General features: G+C 43.4%; 1 protein-coding gene across 2 annotated transcripts in view; it reads left to right on the top strand.

Moving 5' to 3' along the window:
- Positions 1-17,376, top strand: part of LOC147883877 (serine hydroxymethyltransferase 4-like) — a 17,709-nt gene extending 333 nt beyond the window's left edge. Inside the window, exons 2-5 of one of the 2 annotated variants that reach the window (XM_087399169.1) lie at positions 23-2,160; positions 2,315-2,720; positions 9,627-9,728; positions 16,819-17,376. In XM_087399169.1, coding sequence (XP_087255295.1) covers positions 778-2,160; positions 2,315-2,720; positions 9,627-9,728; positions 16,819-17,063 — 2,136 coding nt within the window. In that variant the 5' untranslated portion in view covers positions 23-777 and the 3' untranslated portion in view covers positions 17,064-17,376. Of the gene's footprint in view, positions 2,161-2,314; positions 2,721-9,626; positions 9,729-16,818 lie in introns of both variants that reach the window. The other variant, XM_087399167.1, reaches the window with a different exon arrangement.
- The last annotated feature ends 779 nt before the right edge of the window (positions 17,377-18,155 follow it).

Genomic DNA, 18,155 nt, shown 5'->3' with positions numbered 1-18,155 from the left:
TTGGCAAATCGACAAACAACAGTTCATAGCTTACATCTCTCTGCCCTGCTCTTCCAAGGTCATCCATCATCTTCCTTGTTTTCTCTGTTTCCCTCTCTCTTTGAATAACAAACTATCCTTTCATGTGTTTCTGTCGTCTCCCTCAATTACACCAACGTGATCCTTGCAAGTTTTTCCATCAATAGACTGCCCTTGTTTGCCTCTCTGCTCTTCTATCCTCTCTCTTTTCAGACATCACCACATGGGTTTTCTCCCTCAGCCTTCAATCCCCTCGTCCTCTAATTGCCTTCTTTCAATCACCGTTTCTTACTGTCTTTGCTCGCCTTGATGTGGCAAATCTCTCAACCATTGGGCATCTTTTTCTCCGCTCTCAGCTGGGGCCTCTCATAGTTTTGAATTATCCGTCCTGTGGCGTAGTTTCTGTAGATTTTTGGCCGTCCTGTGGCGTAGTTTCTGTGGATTTTTGGCTTAGTTTACTTTCTTGACAAGGCCATATTTCGTTCTCCCGCATTCTTGTTGCCCGTAAAACGTAACTAGTTGCGGGTTTTTATAGCTCGAGGACAGTTGCAGCCGAATTTCGATTGTAATTGCTATCTGGAGGATTGGGTCTACTGCGGCAAGTGGATTGGTATGCGTTTTATCTCGACCGCATTAGACTGGAGATGAAATTGGAATCAAAGATTGAAGCAATCGTCTCGGCAACTTACTGTGTAAATTCAGTCTTGTAAGTATACAAACACAAATAGCGCAAGGTGTGGTTTTTCCGTATTCTCACCGATGGACGCACAAGAAATAAAGCCCAGTTTCAAAGTCGAGCATCAGAGAGGAGCCGTCTTGGCAAATGCTCTTCAAGTAAGCATGAACAGCCCTTACCTGGCGTTGACGGATCCCACTTTAAATTCCGGCGCCCTCCCTTTGTTTACTGGCTCGTTTCCAGATGGCTCTCTTCAGAATGCTGTGCAAACGCTAGCCCATTCAGATGCCTCCATGCAGTTCTCAGGAATGGGCAGGGATAGCCCTCTACATTCAACAAGTATGGGGAGAAAGCATGACTACAGTCCTCTTGGAGACCCACAGCGCTTCAAACGAAGAAAGGAAGACGGCAACGAGAACGGCAGCCAGCGATCGTTCAGATCCCCGCAAGCTTTTCGGAATTCTCCTCCGATAAGTCCTCATCTTCATCATCCTTCCACTCAACAAACATTGCAACAGAACCAGCAACTTACTCAACAGAGCTCCTCTAATGCGCTGCCGAGTCTCCATCAGAGCCCTTCCAGAATGTCCTTGGAACCCCCTCCCAGGAGTCCTATCCAGAAGCCCATCGCTAGCTTTCAGGGACTTCAAATGCTGCCTCAGAATCCTCCCCAACCGTGCACTCTGAATGGGCATCAGAATTTGCAGGCACCTGCTCTTCCAAACCTGCAGGGTCCCCATCCCAGTGCTTTTCACGAGCCTAACCAGGCCCCAGATTTTTCCTCAAGGCGGCTCCCAGTGCAGTCTTGGGGAAATAAGCCTTTATCTACTGTCGATCCACAGTTATACGACATAATGGAAAGAGAGAAGAACAGGCAATGGAAAGGAATCGAGCTCATTGCGTCAGAGAACTTTACATCCCAGGCAGTGATGGAAGCTCTTGGCAGCCATCTTACGAATAAGTATTCTGAGGGAATGCCCGGAGCACGGTATTATGGTGGGAATGAGTATATTGACCAGATTGAGACCCTCTGTCGTGAGCGTGCCTTGGCAGCGTTTCATCTAGATCCAGAGTCATGGGGTGTAAATGTGCAGCCCTATTCCTGCACATCTGCTAATTTTGCAGTTTACACAGCACTTCTGCAGCCAAAAGATAGAATTATGGGTCTGGACTCTCCCTCTGGCGGACACCTCAGCCACGGATATTATACTTCCAGTGGCAAAAAAGTTTCTGCTGCCTCCATTTTTTTCGAGAGCTTGCCATACAAAGTGAACCCACAGACAGGCTACGTTGATTTTGAAAAGCTTGAGGAGAGGGCTCTGGATTTCCGGCCCAAGATTTTAATATGTGGTGGCAGTGCATATCCACGAGAATGGGAATATACCAGGTTCCGCCAGATTGCAGACAAGGCTGGTGCCATTCTAATGTGTGACATGGCCCATATCAGTGGCCTTGTTGCAGCCCAGGTAAATTTCTATGAGAGTTCCTATTTGAGGTTGCTATTGGCATGTTGATCGTGACTGCTTTGGCTGTGCTTGGATTCATAGTGCATGGTTTTTTACTTTATTTCTGTTTTCGGTGGACCCTAACATTGGTCTTGGATGTCCCATCGTCTGATAGGAATGTGCCAGCCCGTTTGATTATTGTGACATTGTCACCTCAACAACTCACAAGAGTCTGCGGGGTCCACGTGGCGGAATGATTTACTATAGAAAAGGCCCAAAGCAAAAGAGGCAAGGCCCTTCTATCAATGCTGGCGATGATGTTGAGCAGTATGATTATGAAGATCGGATAAATTTCGCTGTGTTCCCCTCACTGCAAGGTGGTCCTCATAACAATCACATTGCAGCATTGGCAGTAGCTTTTAAGCAAGTGTCCACTCCAGAGTACAAGGCTTATATACAACAAGTGAAGAAGAATGCCCAAGCCATTGCTGTATCTTTGCAAAGAAGGGGCTGTAAATTGGTAACAGATGGAACGGACAACCATTTGATACTGTTGGACCTTCGTCCATATGGGCTCACAGGTGAAATTGAACAACTTGAATAGTAGAGTATGGTTACTGGATGTGTGGTGGATTGTTTTTTTAGAACCTTGAAATGTTGGGATATGCAGATTATGTTGGGAGCCAGGGTTAAGCTATGAAGGATTTGACGTCTAATGTTGTGGTTGTGTGCATTGTAGTGGAATATTCACACGTGTGAATTTTATTTGCGATGGCATTGGCAAAACTTGTAGTGGCCTATAATATCGTTTAAGATGCCCTTGATGGCATATTTGGGTAATATGGAGCAAAAAGTTTGTGAGATGGACATCAAATAGTAATGTCTCACCTTGCCAAGACACATGGTTAAAAAATGGTGCTATCTTTGATGCACAACAATGTAAGCTAATAGGAGAAACATTAAGCTCTAGGACCCAGAGCAACAAATCGTTTCAAAAGTACATCTGCTCCTTTGAGTCAAAAAAGAGTATTGAAAGGACACTTGCAAATTACCATTGGATCTAGGGGTTGTTATGAACCATTAATGTGACATGTGAGCATTGCAAAGCGACTCCAAGCTCTTAAAAGACTCGATCCTCTTATTGCACATGGGAGTGTATGGTTCATTGTCCACCTGTAAGTCCCCAAATGACAGGAGCACAGGGACACCGGACCTTCATAAGATTGGGGGTATTAGAGAAGCTGCCATGTGGGCATGAGAAGGAGATGCGACATGGGCAGATGCGGGTGAAAAGGATCATCCATCAGGGCTACAATGAGATCAGCATATGAGCTGGAACATAAGCAGAAATAGGGCTGTCACATGATTAGCAGAAGGGCCACCACATTTGGCAGTAAACAGAGATTGGAGAGGTAGAGATTGGCTGCAGAAGATGGCTTCAAGATCCATGCAGAGATGGGTTAGCAGATCTGCTGCAGAGGCAGAGGAAGAAGCCAGCAACAGAGGCAGATTTAAGGGCCAAGTTTGGGCAGGTCTGAGCCCAGCATGCGGGCCTAATAGGTGGCTGAAGTGGACTATAAATAGTGCTGATCTGGTTGGCCAGACTGAGCTGGTCGGCCAGGTTAATAGGCCTGGTCTGTGGGCTAGGCGGCAGCAAGTGGGCAGTAGGGGCAGGTCGGCCTGAAAAGGGGCTCGTAGGTCCTTGTTATGCTGGCTAGCCAGCAGTCTGCATGGGACAGACTGAGATCCCCTCCCTCTGTATAAAGGGGCACTAGGCCCCTCATTCGCCACTTGTGAAGGCCACTGAAGCTCACATAGGGAGCACACAGACAGTAGTGTAAGGCACAGTTAGGAGAGGAAAAAGAGATCACCATAGAGTATCCAGAGAGCAAGTATTAGGATCTCTGATGGAGCTTGATGTTGTCAAGGTTTTGGGCTATGTTTTGAGTAATAAGCTTTGGCATATTTTGGCTGTGCTACTGCTCTGGTTCTGAATCAAATTTTAGCATTCTCTGTGAGTGTGTCTTCTGCACTCTTGAAGGAGCGTATGGACACCCTTGATAGTACCAATGAATTTTGTAGCTCAACATTGAGTCAAATTTTCAAGAAAGTCAGGGATCAAATGAGCAAAGCGCAAGAGCGATGTTGACATTCTGCCAATAAAAGTAGATGTCATACTATGGCCATGATACTAGGGACTATTCCTGATCATAAAGAAACACTGAACATTAAGTTATAAGTTGGATTTACCACCATCTTGGTTTAAATTTCACCCTACATTTCACGTTTTGTGGTTAAAAGCATATGTTCCAAGTGATGATGATGTTCCACCTCCAAGTGATTATGTTTCAAGAATTGAAGATGAGTATGTTTTACTTATTCTTGAGTATATTTTGGACCATCAACAACGAGAGACTGCATCGACTTATCACTGAGTTCCTTGTTCAATGGTGTGATCTTCATGATTGCGATGCTACTTTGCAGTCTGATAAAGATATGCACCAGTATCCTGACAATTTTTGCAGCAGTATTTTCAGCATCAGATATGATTCATTCTACAGCGGTTCATTTTTTCCACCAGGGTCTTCTTTTCAGTGGGAGGGGTAATTACGATCTGTGTCATATCCCTTTCCCTAAACCTTATACTTATGGATGGATGGATGAATGGAGACTTGTGGAAGGGTATACCCTTTTGAGGGGGCACTTCCCATGAGTCACAATCCTTTACAAGAGCTACAATGAAGAGCTATGAGTCTCCATTCATCCATCCATAAGTATAAGGTTTAAGGAAACACTTACAAAGAACACACTTCTATTTGTAACATTGTAATGTACCGTCTCATTAAAAGTAACACCCTTTGCAAGAGGTACACACCTAGGTGTTCATGCATACACCCTTTGCGGCACACCTCTTCATGTGTGGCTCTTCAGTCTCTATATAAGAGAGGCCTCTTGTATGTATCATACAATACAAGCATTCTTGTTCTCTGCCATAGTTACCAGAAACGGCTGTTTCTGACCTGGAAACGGAAACGCCGAAATGGAAACGGCGTTTCTTCCAGAAATGTCGGTGGAAGAAACGCCGTTTTTTTTGGGTTATTTTGTGGCCCTCTTTTGATTAAACTGTTTTTGCCTTCTTTTGATTAATAGGTTTTTCGCTGATTCGTCGCCTCCTGTCGTTGTTTCTGCTGCCTCCCGTGTTGCTGCTCTCCATCCTGTTGCTTTCCAGCCTCTCCATCTTTGATTCCTGGGCCTTGGCACCCGCAGCCTGCTCTCCTCTCCATCTCTCCATTGTGCAGGCTGGTAGCTGCTCTCCATCCTCTGCCTACTCTCAGCTCTCCATCCCTTCTTACCTCTCCATTCTCCTTCTACCTCTCATTCTCCTCCGACTCCTACCTCTCCATCCTCTTTCACCTCCCTGTCCTCCTTCTACCTCTCCATCCTTTCTCACCTCTCCATCCTCCCTTTCACCTCTCCATCCTCCCTCTCAAACTTCAGATTGTTGTAACTTCAAAGTTAGAACTTAATTCACATGTTGATTGTTGAAGCATTATTCATGGATAATAGATGATACTAGATAGATCAATCATCATAGGAATTTAGAATAATAGAAGCATGCATGATGCTTCAAGTATAGATAATTGTATTATGTATAATTTGCACTCTATTGATAATTGTATTATGTATAAAAAATAAAAATTTATACATAATTGTACCATATTGCCGTTTCTTCCGTTTTCGTTTCTGTGGGGGCCAGAAACTCCGTTTCCCGGGTTTTTCCCGTTTCTGTTTCTCCTATTTCGGCTGGCAACGATGCTCTTTGCTATCATACAGTCTTCAAGAGGGGATTCTTGTGTTTTCTTAGATCTTAGACTTTCTCAATCTACCGTGGGATTGGAGATTGATATATATGATAAACATGAACAACTTGAATATAGTGGTTTACACATTATAAAAATGCCTCACTGAAACCAGACCAGAAACCCTGAAACGAATAAAAACGCAGACTGGATCTTCGATTCATAGCAGATAATCACCAAGATCGATTTCGAATTTCGTAGATAACAGCGAAAAACAGCATCTAATAGCTTCATCTGACGAGGAGCAGCGGCAGATTTCTTCTGGGAATCAAAGCAAACTGAGAGAGGAATGAGAATTGCAGCACTTATCTCAAAGATTCTTTGTGATAGAATAGAGGCAGAGAAGAAGGAGACACAACACATGCAACACTAGGGCCTAAAAATAAGGGCTGGATCCCCTTGAAGGTCTTTATTGCAATATAATAATACTTTGTACAACTGGCTCTGAAAAGAGCATGAAGCTGAGTACAACTCTTGAATGAATCTTTGAGGCCTAGGGCCTTTCTTTTATAGACCAGGCCTAGCAAATAGCTATGGCCTGCCTTCTAAAAGCTACTTTTACAAAAAAAACCAAGGTTTTTAGGCTTTCTTTTCAAAGTTGGTGCTTTTGGTGCCTTTTTTGTCTTGTGGCCCTCCTTTTAAAGAGGCGGCCCCACTCTTGGGTTCTTTTTGCACTCTCTTAAGTCCTATACATTACACAAACAAGCTCCAGCACCTTAATCCATTAGAGGTTAGCAAAATGCATGCATTCATAGTTCTTGGACTATAATCCTAGCCTCTGGTGGGCGTTCCAACAGTTCTCTTTTACCAATGCAAAGCAAAAGGAAACCAAAGCTTATTCTAGTTAAACAATGTCATAGTAGCTAGTCCCTGCTATGCGTGATGGAGTTTATGGTTTTCAATCTTATGAGTGACTATCGTGAGATTGAAACTGCACTATGTTGTGTTTTTAGAGGATGAGTTTGGGAATGTTCCTGGATTCATCTAGGTATATATAAACAAAGTCAACTTTCTTGACCATCGTCAATGCAATAAAGATTCCTCTTTATGTCTTGGGAGAAGTACCGATTTGGTGACACTCACATTGATTCAAACATTTCTGATTAAGGAGTCTTTTATCACTCAATGCAGTAATTTGATCACTTTACTAATACACAAGAGGTATAATCCAAGAAAAATAATGAAAAAAGTATGCACAATCTTAGATATGAAGTCTTTTATCTATGGTGTATTGCGGCCTTAGGCATGTTTAGAATTATTGAACATAAGCTAAAAACAAAAAGCGAGGAGCTGAATAGCCCGTTTTTCTTTTAGTTTCAAAAGAGAGTTTGATTGAGTATGCATGTGCTTTCTAAGTTAGGAATGTAATTTTGCATCTTTGTAGGAAGGGTTACATAAGTGTAAGGGGTCCATTTAGTTTTTTATGTTTTAAATGAGAGAGAGAGAGAGAGAGAGATTTTATTCCTGTTTTTTAGAAGATTTTGTCTCTTGATTTGCTTGTTTATTTTTTCTTAGTCACCTTCTTCCTTTCTTCTTTATTTCTTGTTTTCTTCTCTTTTGTTTATTTGATGTATTTTAGTAAGCACTGGGTTCGCCCAAGAGACTCTGCGGGTCTTTAGAAACCGAGTATAGCTGCTTATGCTTGGTTGCTTTGCTTGCTAAGTATGTCTTTCTTTTCTCTTTTATTTTATGTGTAGATTTTTGGACTTCAGAACAACAAAAAATCTAAATTTGTATGATTGGATATATTTAGTCTTGCAAAGGTATATCATACAGTCTTCTCTCTGCTCCTCACCTCAGGATTTCTTACATTTATGGCATATTTTCTTATGGCATATTTTCTCTTTTGCAAATTCTTGAAATTTATGCTCAATCCTAGATGTTTTTGTTAGGGTCAGCCTGACTTTGCTATAGCCTTATGCATGCACCAAAGAAGCAAAAGCTTACCTTTCACACACGCTTTAGTTCAGAAAAGCCTTTGTTTGTGCTTATTGTTATGGTTCTGAGTTAAAGAAATAAAGTAAAGGCTGCATGTCTTCATTCGTTGTTATGGTTCTGAGTTAAAGAAATAAATATTTATGGAAGTCTAAAATGAAATATCCTAGTCCTACAAGCATTTGTAGCTTGGATGAAGAGAATGTGGACTACCTTTTTATTAGCCTTCTCCTTTAGTGCTATCCTTTGTCATGGCTGAATCTATCCTTCACCTCCAGAGTGTTGACAGAAACTCAGTATGAAGACCTTTGTATAAGTGGGTGTTGAAGTGTGTGTGGGTGTGTGGATATGTATGTGTGAGAAGAAATGTTTATGTTGTGAGCTATTTACTGCTATGTGTGATGGAGTCTATAGTTTTCGACCTTGTGGCTACTGTCTTGAGGTTGGAAGTAGGAACTGTGGCATTTTTTTCTGGCTCTAGAGGATGAGTTTGGGCATCTTCCTAGAGTCTTCTATACATATATACATACATACATATAAATATTTATATAGATTAATGGGAGCCCTTCCTTCGGCATCTGACTCAAGAGTTCAGTGTGCCATATTTTTCTGAATCAACTTCGACAGCTTTGCAAATTTTGACTTTTAACTGTGCTGGAGGTGGCGTGTCACTTGTAGCCAACCTGCAAGTAATGAAATTCTGAAGGAAAAAAGTTCTTAGACGTGAGTGCTATATCATTCATCTCAGGATCCCTTTGCATGTGTAAATGAAGATAATGTGCAACTCTGAAGCAGAGCCGAAAAATCAGGCTGCCTTGTTTTCTATTGAGAAACTGTGAGGTAGAGCTCAACTGTGCTGAAGACAACATAGTAAGATTCAATTGACATACAATCAGGAACAAAAATAAGCTGGTTATTGGCTACATTCAATGGTTGCACAGTCGGGGCCACCCATCACGGTGTCTGTGTGCTGCAATAATTTTCTACTTTGCACGCATTTACCGGTTTTGGTTTTGCAATTTGTACAGAGTTATGTGTCAAAGCCTTTTTCCTTAGTGTTCATGTGATGCTGCAGCATATATACAATTGGATTGTGCCCTCCATGCTACAAACGTATCTAGGTTTCCTAGAGGGAAGTTTTATTGAGACAGAAGTTTGACTATACCTAGTTATAATCCAGGTGGCTCATGCTCTGCTTATGAGTTTCATGCACAAGTGGAAAATAATTTCCTAAAGTTCACAAATACCGAGGGTTTTTTCGTTTGGCAACGTAACCTGGCTGTAGGGCGGAGAGAGAAGCTATATGTAACATCTCATGTAACGGCAAGTACATAAAGTATTCTCTGGAAAGCATCCCAAAACACACATGCTCAGCTTACTAGTTTCATACACAAGTGGAAAACACAATCTTTTGAATCAGTCTGCAATTGAAGTATCATTAATACAAAGGCTTTTTAATTTGGCAATGTACACATGCTGTGATCCATCATTATTTACTTATTTTTGTTATGAAACACTGTTTTTGAGGTTTGATTTCCTTTTTTAACAAGTTCTTTATTTTCAAGGATAGAGGTTATTGTCTGTCTTTGTTGGGAAGGATGTGCTGTTTACTTGCTTTCCATCATATGAAACACTTGCTTCCATTACTCACCAGCCTCTAATGTTTTCTGTGCTGTATCTTTTGTTTTGTAGGGAATCGATTTGAGAAAGTCTGTGAATTATGTCACATGACACTTAACAAAAATGCAGTTTATGGAGACAGTGGTGCGTTTGCTCCAGGAGGTGTTAGGATTGGTATGTTGTCTTGTGTTTCCTATTGACTTTCATAATTCTTCTCATCTCTCCCCCTATGGTGGATGTGTGCATGATGTAATGAAGGGGAAAAACGGGTTAATTTAGGGGTGCTTTAGTGAGGGTTAGAGGGGATAATGGAGGGGACTATATAAGTCCAAGCCCTCCACTCTTGTAGCACTTTTGATGTGACCTCTAATCCTATCTACTCTCCTCCTTCCTTCTTCCTACTTCTACGTATACTCTCTCCCAATCTCTCTCTCTTTCTCTTCCTCTCTCTCTCTCCTACCCCTTCTCCTTCCTTCTTCCCCTCATCCTCTCTCCCTTCTGCTCTTCTATCTCCCTTTCTCTAATCTGCCCCTACTCCTTTTCTACATTGGTATTAGAGCTCTGACCTTGACACCTTTGCTTCCCCCTTTCACCCTTCATTGCCGTGCTCTCTTCATCACCCTCTAAGCATCAGGAGGAAGCTGACATAGGAAGCAGCTTGCAACCACCATTGTTGTCCACCTGCAAGAGTGGCATTGATTGGAGTAATCGCCATCCTTGTCATTCAACAAGGGTAGCTGCCAAAGACGGCTGTCTCTGCTAACAATCAAGCACAAGAAGCAGCCATGAGCAAGACATCATGATGAGGCAATGTAGCCACTGACGCACATGACAAGCCAATGATGGATAGCTACGGGTGCCTACACAGCAGTCAAATCAAGCAATGCTAAGGCTACATGAACCAACGATTGTCTGGCCACAGCGAGCAACCAGTGTTGGAAGATATACATCACACAACAACTCGCCAGGAGCCCATGCTTAGAAGCCATGCCCAAATGTTGGCACCTCTAGACGCTAGAACTTGACGGAATATTTTTACGAATCTGCACCTGATAGACTGCCTCAGCCGTTCTTGATCACGCCTTCCAAGGCATCGTTTGTGATCCCTCCAGACCTCCGCTGGCTATCTGCTAGATTCACATCCACGATGGCATGTCGCCCATCGTTTGTTTGTTGCCATCCGTTAGCTACGATGGCGCGCCGCTCATCATTTCATCGCCGTCCGTCGCCTCTCCATCTCTCTGCAGACCTTAGTCTCTCTAATTCCTAAGGTAGACTCACTCTAGGTTCGGTTTGGTTTAGTTAGGTCAGTTGGCTCACCTAACTAGATTTTGGTTAGTTGGTTGGGTTAGATTTAGGTCTAGTTGGGTTAGTTAGTGTGGGGTTAGGTTAGGTCAATCTAACTAAGGCTAGGTTAAGTCATGGTTCGATTAGGGTAGACTAACTATCGGTGGTCTAACTGTCCTAGCGGTCTTTAGGTCAGTGTCCTAATTGTCCTAGCTGACCTAGGCCCTGTTGGCCAAGAGAGAGAGAGAGAGAGAGAGAGCCTCGGCAGCCTAAATTTGCAGGCTTTTACCAGCCCTTATCATGCTGTTTGTAGCCCAATTTTCAACCTCATTGTGGCTCTATCTCGAAGCTTCTTCACCTACCTTCTTTCGAGCCTCTCCATCCATCATATTTCCAACTGTGAGACATGCACAACATTCTAGCACATGTGCATGCATTTGGCAGAGTGGGACAGCAGCAAAGCCTTATTACACACCACGTGACAACCAAATGCCTATGGATAGCAACATGCCCCTAGTTTTGGGCAACTTATGTAGGGCTTTGAGCAACATGCAAAAAGCTTCGAGCAGCTTCAACGTGAGGAAAATTCAAGGCCTAATGGAATCCTTTTGATTACCATCCGCAATCTATTGTACCCCATTACATTGGATGTGTTGCGTCAAGTATTTTCTGGTTTTGGCCTTCTTGAGAATATTTATTAGAGCAAGTAGCCCCACAAAGCCTTTTATAATAGTAGATGTAATCGCCTGCAAATAACCACATTTTTGTCCTGCATATGGAGGCAACTTCAATGGCCTTGAAGCATGATTTGGCTGCGTACAAGGGAGAGGCGAAGCATGGCTGGGCTGCATCACCAGCATCAGCATAATTGCTTTCTCTTGAGGTCTTGGAGTCCATTGTTATAGGCTTCCTTAGCCTTTTTCATAACTCTAGGCATCATAGCTCCAACAATAGGTGGCTCCACATTGAGCATAGGACTTCTCTGTCAAACCTAACAGCTAGATATGTAAGGTACAACCACCACATTCGTGCTTGTGAGGCACTAGCCCATGACGTCTCACTAGGTGATTATACTTGGGAATCTTGCCTTCTTAATGAGAACAATGGCATCTCATAGGAGTGCTGTAAATGCAAGGGCTGAATGTTGGAACGGTGTCCTTGTGCTGCGTACGACACGTGACAAAAATTGCAGCCATGCAGTGCCATCAATATGTTTAGTCTATAAGTTTAATAAATATGTGGTTCTACATCAGGATTCTATTGGAATTCACCTAGAAATTCAATGCGGTAATTTAGCCGTTTCCCATCATTCTTTGCTTCTTGAATCCTTTCCAACTCAAGTTTCTACTTCAATTGACTACTGGTGAGTTTGTGCCAGAAACAAAGTGCTGTCTCTTTTTGCCTCCTTGACTGCCATTTGATTTTGTTGCTGCATGTTGAACCAATTTGAACTTCATTTTGCAGCCTGCAACCAGCTGAAATACAGCTGGTTGTCTTGATTCCTTGTCAATTTGGGTTGTAATGTTTTGCAAAATATTCAACTTCAGCTTGTAACTTAGCCACCTTTATAGACTTCAGCTTTTGACTTTGTTCTTCTTCATAGCTATGTTGAATTTCTTTTCTTATTTCACGTCTGCCTCTTCAACCTCATCAAAGACTTAGTTATTTCTATTGAAACTTATGTTTACTTTTGAAACCAATTTGGTGCTTGTTTGACTTACGATTTTTGGGGTGATTTAGAGTACTCGTGTATTTTTTTCTATGATTTTGAGTCTGTTGCATGTGTCAAGAGGACTGGTCCTAGAGATGCGTTGCAGCATAGGCAAAGGGGGGCTCTATTTATAGGGGGGGGCCTATGTATAGTGGGAGCCCTGGCAGAAAACTGACTGATCATCTGACTGGTAGACAGCCGACTGGCCTGTCCTAACCACTGAATGACCCAACACTGGTCAGGTTAAAGCAACCTGGTCAGGTCGGATGACCTGACTGGTCTCTGGTGGCCTCTAGCTGGCCCCTGGTTAACTGGCCATATTGTGGCCTATACCAGGTCCTAAACCAGCCTGCTAACGGCCACTAGCCATAGCAAAGTGCCTAACTAGACACCCACCTAAGCTGCAGAAAACGCAGTGAGAAAGGACTAACTCACTACACCTCTCTCTGGGCGAAACACCCACATAGCAGCCCTAATTGTCTAATATACATACAGGAGATGATTAACTCACTTGAACACCTCCAAATCGGCTCTGTTTGCCGCACAGGTCTGCATCCTTCTGGCATGGTTTTGACAACAGCTGTGCTTGCTCTCCTTGCTGCCCATCTCCACGAGTGGATCATGTGACAGCCATGTGGATGATTCCTTCCACCTAGATCGACCCATGTGGCATCCAAATTTGATCTGCACACAAATAGACTCTCAACCCCCCCCACTTCTATCTTGATACCATGTCCCTGTGCTCTCCTTGTGGGTTGAAATTTGAGTGTTTTTGCAGCAGCACTGAAGTACAAGAGAAAGTAAAGTACAATGGAAGTGATGAAGCACCACTATGAAGGCTAGCCCTAAAACCCTAGCTTGGTCAACCCATGGGGAGGGCTAACCTATCACTAAAATTTCTAAGAAGGTGTCGCACCTTCATCCACTACGTTGCTCAGTCAAGGCATGAGGTTGGCTATTGACCCTAAGGAGGCGGATGTAGCTTGGGGTAGCACTCTTGCATACCTTATACTTAAGTAACTTACTTTTGGATTTAGGGGTCTTTTGGTCCTGGGGAGTGATGCTTGTGGAGGTGTTCTTTTCTTTCATCTTTGTTAGAAGAAGGTGTGTCCCCTAGGGAAATTTAATGACCTGAATATGCACCTTTGTGAGCTAATCTTGGAGTTGTCTTACCCCTAGTGGTTGAAACTTGAACTTATAAGGCCACTAGGAGATAGTTGGGGGTAACTTAATCTTCTCGCTGTCTTAGAAGGACAATCATGAGGTAATTGTAAAGGAAACACATGAACATACCCAGCCTTTTTATTATGTTTGTTGTTAGTAATTTTTCTTGAGAATCTCCTTCCAAGGGCTCATGACTTTTGATGGTTATACTAATTTCTTCGTGTTACTTTCACAAAAGAGATGGGAATAAGTCATCCTTTGCTATTTATGTATAGAAAATTTATCTTTGCTATAATGGAGGTCCTGCAATGGAGGTCTTTGTTTCTTTGGAATGGAACTTATCTTTCTGTGCCAATTGCTCTGCATGGACTTCCGCCTCACATTTTTGTGCTCATGTTGAAAGGCATGTGAAGGTATTCCTCACATTTTTGTGCTCATGTCGAAAGGCATCTGAAGGTATTCCTCTTTTAATCTTGTTCAACTTGAAGCTTTAAGTTCCCCTCAAACTGTAGAGCTAGCATCTCCTGTATCATATGTAGAGTGAGGGCTGTATTGTGGGTGTGCCCTTCCATGTGAGGATAGAGTAGGAGGGGGGGTGGTTGTGTACCCAGGCTTGTGTCCCTGCCAGAGTTCCGTGGAGTTCCAGCTTGTTCCAGGAGCTCTTATAGGCTGGGCCAGGATGCTGAATATGATGGAGGGACTGGTGCACATTTGTACGGCTCTGTTCAGGGTCCTGTTGGGCCTGTCTTGCTGCCGTCCTAGGCTGCAAGTATTCTAGGCCAGCATGGGGGCGCAACCCGTCCACCCCTTGGTCAGCAGCCCCTATGTACCTGGTTGGGTTACTAGGCCCCTTACTCGACCTGTGGGTAGTGGCAGACCAGCCTGTGGGTCGGCCCATTGGACAGACCAAGTTGGCCTATATTGAGGTCTGACTGGAGGCCCTTCTACCCCTTTGTATCATCTAATTACTTGGAGGTTTTGCCCAGCAGTTGAGGGCCTTTTCCTGAGTTCCTGTGCAGTCTCTCTCTTTCCATTTTGCAGTTCATGGCTTGTGGTGTTTTACTCTCTCTCTTGCTGTTCATTTTCCGCTGCACTCTCACATTGTATCAGAGCCAAGGTGGGCTAAAGACCTGAGACGTGGATGGCATTTGGAGGCAGCGAACTGGTGGAGTTTCGGGTTGCTGTTTGGAGCTGTTTGAAGAGGAGTAAGTAGGTGTGGACTATTCGGGCGTACAGCAGCAAAGGATGATTCGTTTGAAGGGTGTTTTTCAGATCGTAGAGGAGGCATTTCCAGGGCCGGACAGCCAGGACGTAAATGTACTTCAGGCAGCAAGCCTCTTCATTGTCTTCTCCAACCCTCTTCTCTCTTCAGCCCTCAGTCCCTTTCTCTACTTTCTTTCGCCCCCAGCCTCCCTTTTCGGATCTTCTTCCTCTTCCTTTCGACATGGATACCCTGTCTCAAATGGCTGAGAACAAGGTGAAGATTCCAGTATTACCCACCTTTCTAGTGGACCGTCAATTGGGTGGGAACAATTACGGCGTATGGAGTCATGATGGAGTCAGTCTCGCAGTCCTATGATCTGGTGGACTTCATTTTGGTGGGGTTCCGAGGCCGGATCCCCTTGGAGCAAACCTGGGGATCCTGGATTAGGAGGCTGAGACTCTGGCTCAGCTTTGGGAGCAGGTCAATGCAAGGGTACGTTCTTTCATTTTCTTGAAATGTACTCCTCAGATCATTGATCATGTTAAACATATGACGGTAGCCAAAGGGATTTGGGAGCACTTGTCCTCCTTGTACAACAAAACTTCTCCTATGAAGAGAATCTCTCGAGGTCTGGATGAGAGTGTTGAATCCCGCAAAGTCATCAACCACGCGGGAACACATCAACAAGCTCCAGGAGCTTCAACAGGAGATTTTTTAGGCAGGAAAGGAGATTTCATTTGACATGGCCATTACATTGCTGTCCATATCTCTTGCCAGTATTCTGTGTTTTATTCATCTTTGATCACCAGTGGGAGGGTGAGTACGCTTACTTGGGAGGAGTTGGTACCTATGCTGCTTGGCCAGGAGGAATGCTTTTAGAGCCCTTCCCAAGGCGGTAGCTTGGAGGCTTTGGCAGCTCTGCACCAAGGTAAAAGGACCTCTTCTGACAAGACAGATGCAGAGACGAAAGCACTCAAGACGGAGCATATGTGCAATCACTGTGGATAGAAAGGTCAATATTGGAGGAAGTGCCCCCAACAGATATCCAGGAAGGGCCCCGGTTCCTCATCTGCAACTATCACTCCGGCATTTTTTGTACGATCTAAAGGTAATAAAGTTGTGATGGATCCTGAAGGTCTCTCTAATCCTCTCATCTATGGCAGAGAGGGATTGCACGCTGCTGCCTGCGGTTGCTGCTTCTGGCTGAGTCTGCTGCCCCAAAAGTTGCTACTAAGTGGCGCAAGCATCAACAAGAGAATGGGATGCAATGGACCCTCTTTATGACTGCTAACCACTCAGAAATCATAATTTCGTGGAGGCAGGAGTTTGGGACAGCAAAAATCTATAGTTTAGATTTGGCACTTCACACAGCACATGTATGATGTCTCTGCACAGCATGTTTGCTATTGCAAATTTAAATCACACCAGTGCTATTTGGCTATTTATCAAAATCTGCATAACGTGCATGTCGCCATTAAAGATTATACGTACGCCCTACAAATTCTACTCATATGATATTAAATGAATGCAGTCCTTGTTGAAGGGAAATGTTTTAAACTTAGAATCTTGTAATGCTTCAACATATAATGCAGACTTCAAAAATAAGAAGTCCCTTTATTTTCATGTATTCAAATTTGGTTCGTACTCTAGGCTCATAAATTCAGCAGAATATCTATGTGTGACTCAGAGGTGGTATGCACTTGTGAAGTATTTGAATTCCAGTTCTTTGTACATGCCTGTATATACAAAGATATGCCAAATCTGTGTGTGCCAGTTTGGATTGGCACGTGTACCACGGAAATAACAGACGGATCTGTAATGGTACACACTATATCCATCTCTTTGTAGGTCTGCAAGCGTCTCCCAACTTAACATTTTTCTGGTGTGTTTATTTACAGGAACGCCAGCAATGACTTCAAGGGGCTGTCTAGAGGGTGACTTTGAGATGATTGCAGAGTTCCTTCTCAAGGCTTTGCAAATAGCCATCCGTGTACAAAGGGAACATGGGAAGGTACAGAAGGACTTTCTCAAGGGCTTGCAGAACAATAGGGACATTGATGACCTAAGGCATAGCATTGAAAAATTTGCCTCTACCTTTGAGATGCCAGGCTTTGACACCTTGACCATGAAATATAACCAATAGTCTTTTGGCCAAAACTATTCAATCCTTTCTGTCTTGTTTGGTGTGATAATGGCTAAGATTGTGAAACCTTGAGATTTATTGTAATGTTATTCGGGCATAATTCAAGCTTAGTAGTATGAGAAATATGCTAATGAAGGTGGATCTTGTAGGTGTCAACCATGACACAAATGTCACCATGGAATGTTTGAGGTGGCCAAGTGAAATATTTGGGATTTTTGTGGTGGTGGAAATCTTCATTTATAGCTACACAGGAAGCATAATAAATGCAACTCACTCTGAAGGTGGGGATGCTGGTCATTAAAGATGAAGCTATTCAATAGTGAGTCTTGATTGTCACAAACATGCCAAGCTTTTACTTCAACTAATGTGGTGACATTGTCCTGATAAGATAGCTGTAGGTGTTATGTTCCAGGTTGCCAAGGTCATAGGCACGTGCTTTTGTACAGCAGTGACTGTTTTAAGAGTGCAGAGTTTAAGCTGGCCATTTGGGTTTTAATGGGGGGTTTGGGGAAGAACTCGGCAATACTATGTGGAGTGCTTTTTGGGCTATATATAAAATATTCAATACTTTTTTTACCAGTCTGGGCTTAGGTAGTATATTGCTTAGGTAGTAGAGGATCGCATGATTAAGAGCAAAACAACAACAAGATGCAAGTGTATGTTTGGCAAGGTATAGGGTTTTGTTTAGGGAGTATTCTAGGTATCTAGGGTTTAAAGAAAGAGACTTCCACGCCAACCTGACCAGAGAGTCAAAAGTTGCCTTATGTATTCGCTTGAGTAGATTGGGAGCTGAGGATCACAGGATTAAGAGCAAAACAAAAAGATGCAGGTGTCGGAATGTATCTAAGCTTTTGGCTCTAGGGGGATGTTAGCCGTGAGAGTTGTAATGGATTTGCAGTGGGGTGTGCAAGAGTTTAGAGAGGACCTCAGGGTTATAGATTATGGGAGTAGGTTGAGAGTGTGGGAGTGGCAAGAGAGGCTAGTCCTGTTGGAAATGGTTAGGTCACCTCCCCGTTTGTAAGCCTCTATATGAGGAGAGCATTGGGGGGGGGGGGGGACTAGGTCTTGAGAGAGATCAACATGGGCAGCGGT

Source organism: Dipteris shenzhenensis, chromosome 27, assembly GCF_047967505.1.
Source record: "Dipteris shenzhenensis isolate YYH24624 ecotype China chromosome 27, Dip_SZ_1.0, whole genome shotgun sequence".
Classification (NCBI taxonomy): domain Eukaryota; kingdom Viridiplantae; phylum Streptophyta; class Polypodiopsida; order Gleicheniales; family Dipteridaceae; genus Dipteris; species Dipteris shenzhenensis.
The sequence above is the reverse complement of the archived record's forward strand: the minus strand, read 5'-3'. Positions and strand labels throughout refer to the sequence as shown.